The sequence below is a fragment of the Plasmopara halstedii genome, assembly GCF_900000015.1.
Source record: "Plasmopara halstedii genome assembly, contig: Scaffold_2904, whole genome shotgun sequence".
In the NCBI taxonomy this organism is placed as follows: domain Eukaryota; phylum Oomycota; class Peronosporomycetes; order Peronosporales; family Peronosporaceae; genus Plasmopara; species Plasmopara halstedii.
The window spans coordinates 1,197,224-1,198,263 of record NW_020189809.1 but is presented as its reverse complement, the minus strand read 5'-3'; the positions used below and the strand labels follow the sequence as shown (position 1 = coordinate 1,198,263).

Genomic DNA, 1,040 nt, shown 5'->3' with positions numbered 1-1,040 from the left:
GGTGGTATCGAAAAGAGCGCGTGATATTACGTGCACCGAGGCGCTGAAATTCTCTTTAAGCTCGTAGTACCGTTTCAATTCATACGTGACAGTTGCTCAAAGTTTCGATGGGTTAGTTTCTTGAGTGCCAAATCCGGACGCAGAAAACTTTTGCTTGATACGGATACACTTCTTGTCAAGCGATTCACACTTATTTTTGAGCGGCCAAACCCTTAGAGATTTGAATCATCTCTGAGAAAGTCCATACGTCAGCTGACACCTGATTCTACACTGGACGATGCTACAGCCCAAAACAACCCCACGTCTTCTGTCCCCTGTATCACTCCCTCCCCCTCCCATTACATCGCTATGTCGGACAAGGCTGTCAGTTACGACTCCGACGATAACTCCTATGACAACGACTCCTCCTCACCAGAGTGTGACTACACTACGTATATGAGTGAAGAAATTAACGCGCCACAAATTCGTCCAACTGCCCCAATATGGGCTAATACTTCTATCAGTCGGAAGGCCCTATACGGACGCACGGGTTCTGAACTGGTCGAAGCCAAGTCATACAACTACGACATTAATACGACCGAAGGTACAGCCCGTGCTACTAGCATCTTCAAGTCTAATTACTATAACCCAATATGAGTTGGGGACTTGGATCCGGCCACGCCTCAATGGCAGTATGACCTCGAAGTTCACCGCAGTGCAGATGACGAGACATGTCTGGAATACACTCCTGCAGCCACTTCTACGTCAGCCTACGTTTCCTTGATAACCCCGGTTACGATCCAATACGACGTTGAGCGTATGATTCGCCTTGAACTCTTCCAGTATGTGGACTCATTCCTTGACAACTTGAGTGATCGCCCTCCCCTCGATCAGCTGGCTGTGATTGAAGCTAACCCGGGAATTATACTTCCGACTATCGCATCTCGTGATCGCCTGGACACTCTTGCACATTATCGCATTGTTTGCCGTCTTTTAGCCCACGCCCGCCCCAGTACAACTGCTGCCTGTACTAAGAGTCTCAAAGTTTTACACGCTACGGT

At 48.5% G+C, this 1,040-nt stretch overlaps 1 protein-coding gene across 1 annotated transcript in view; it reads left to right on the top strand.

Moving 5' to 3' along the window:
* Nucleotides 1-348: 348 nt before the first annotated feature.
* Nucleotides 349-1,040, top strand: part of PHALS_05668 (uncharacterized protein) — a gene marked incomplete at both ends in the record, with an annotated part of 763 nt that continues 71 nt past the window's right edge. Inside the window, 2 exons of the mRNA XM_024719250.1 lie at nt 349-583; nt 686-1,006. Of these exons, the coding sequence (XP_024584567.1) occupies nt 349-583; nt 686-1,006 (556 nt within the window). The remainder of the gene's footprint in view (nt 584-685; nt 1,007-1,040) is intronic.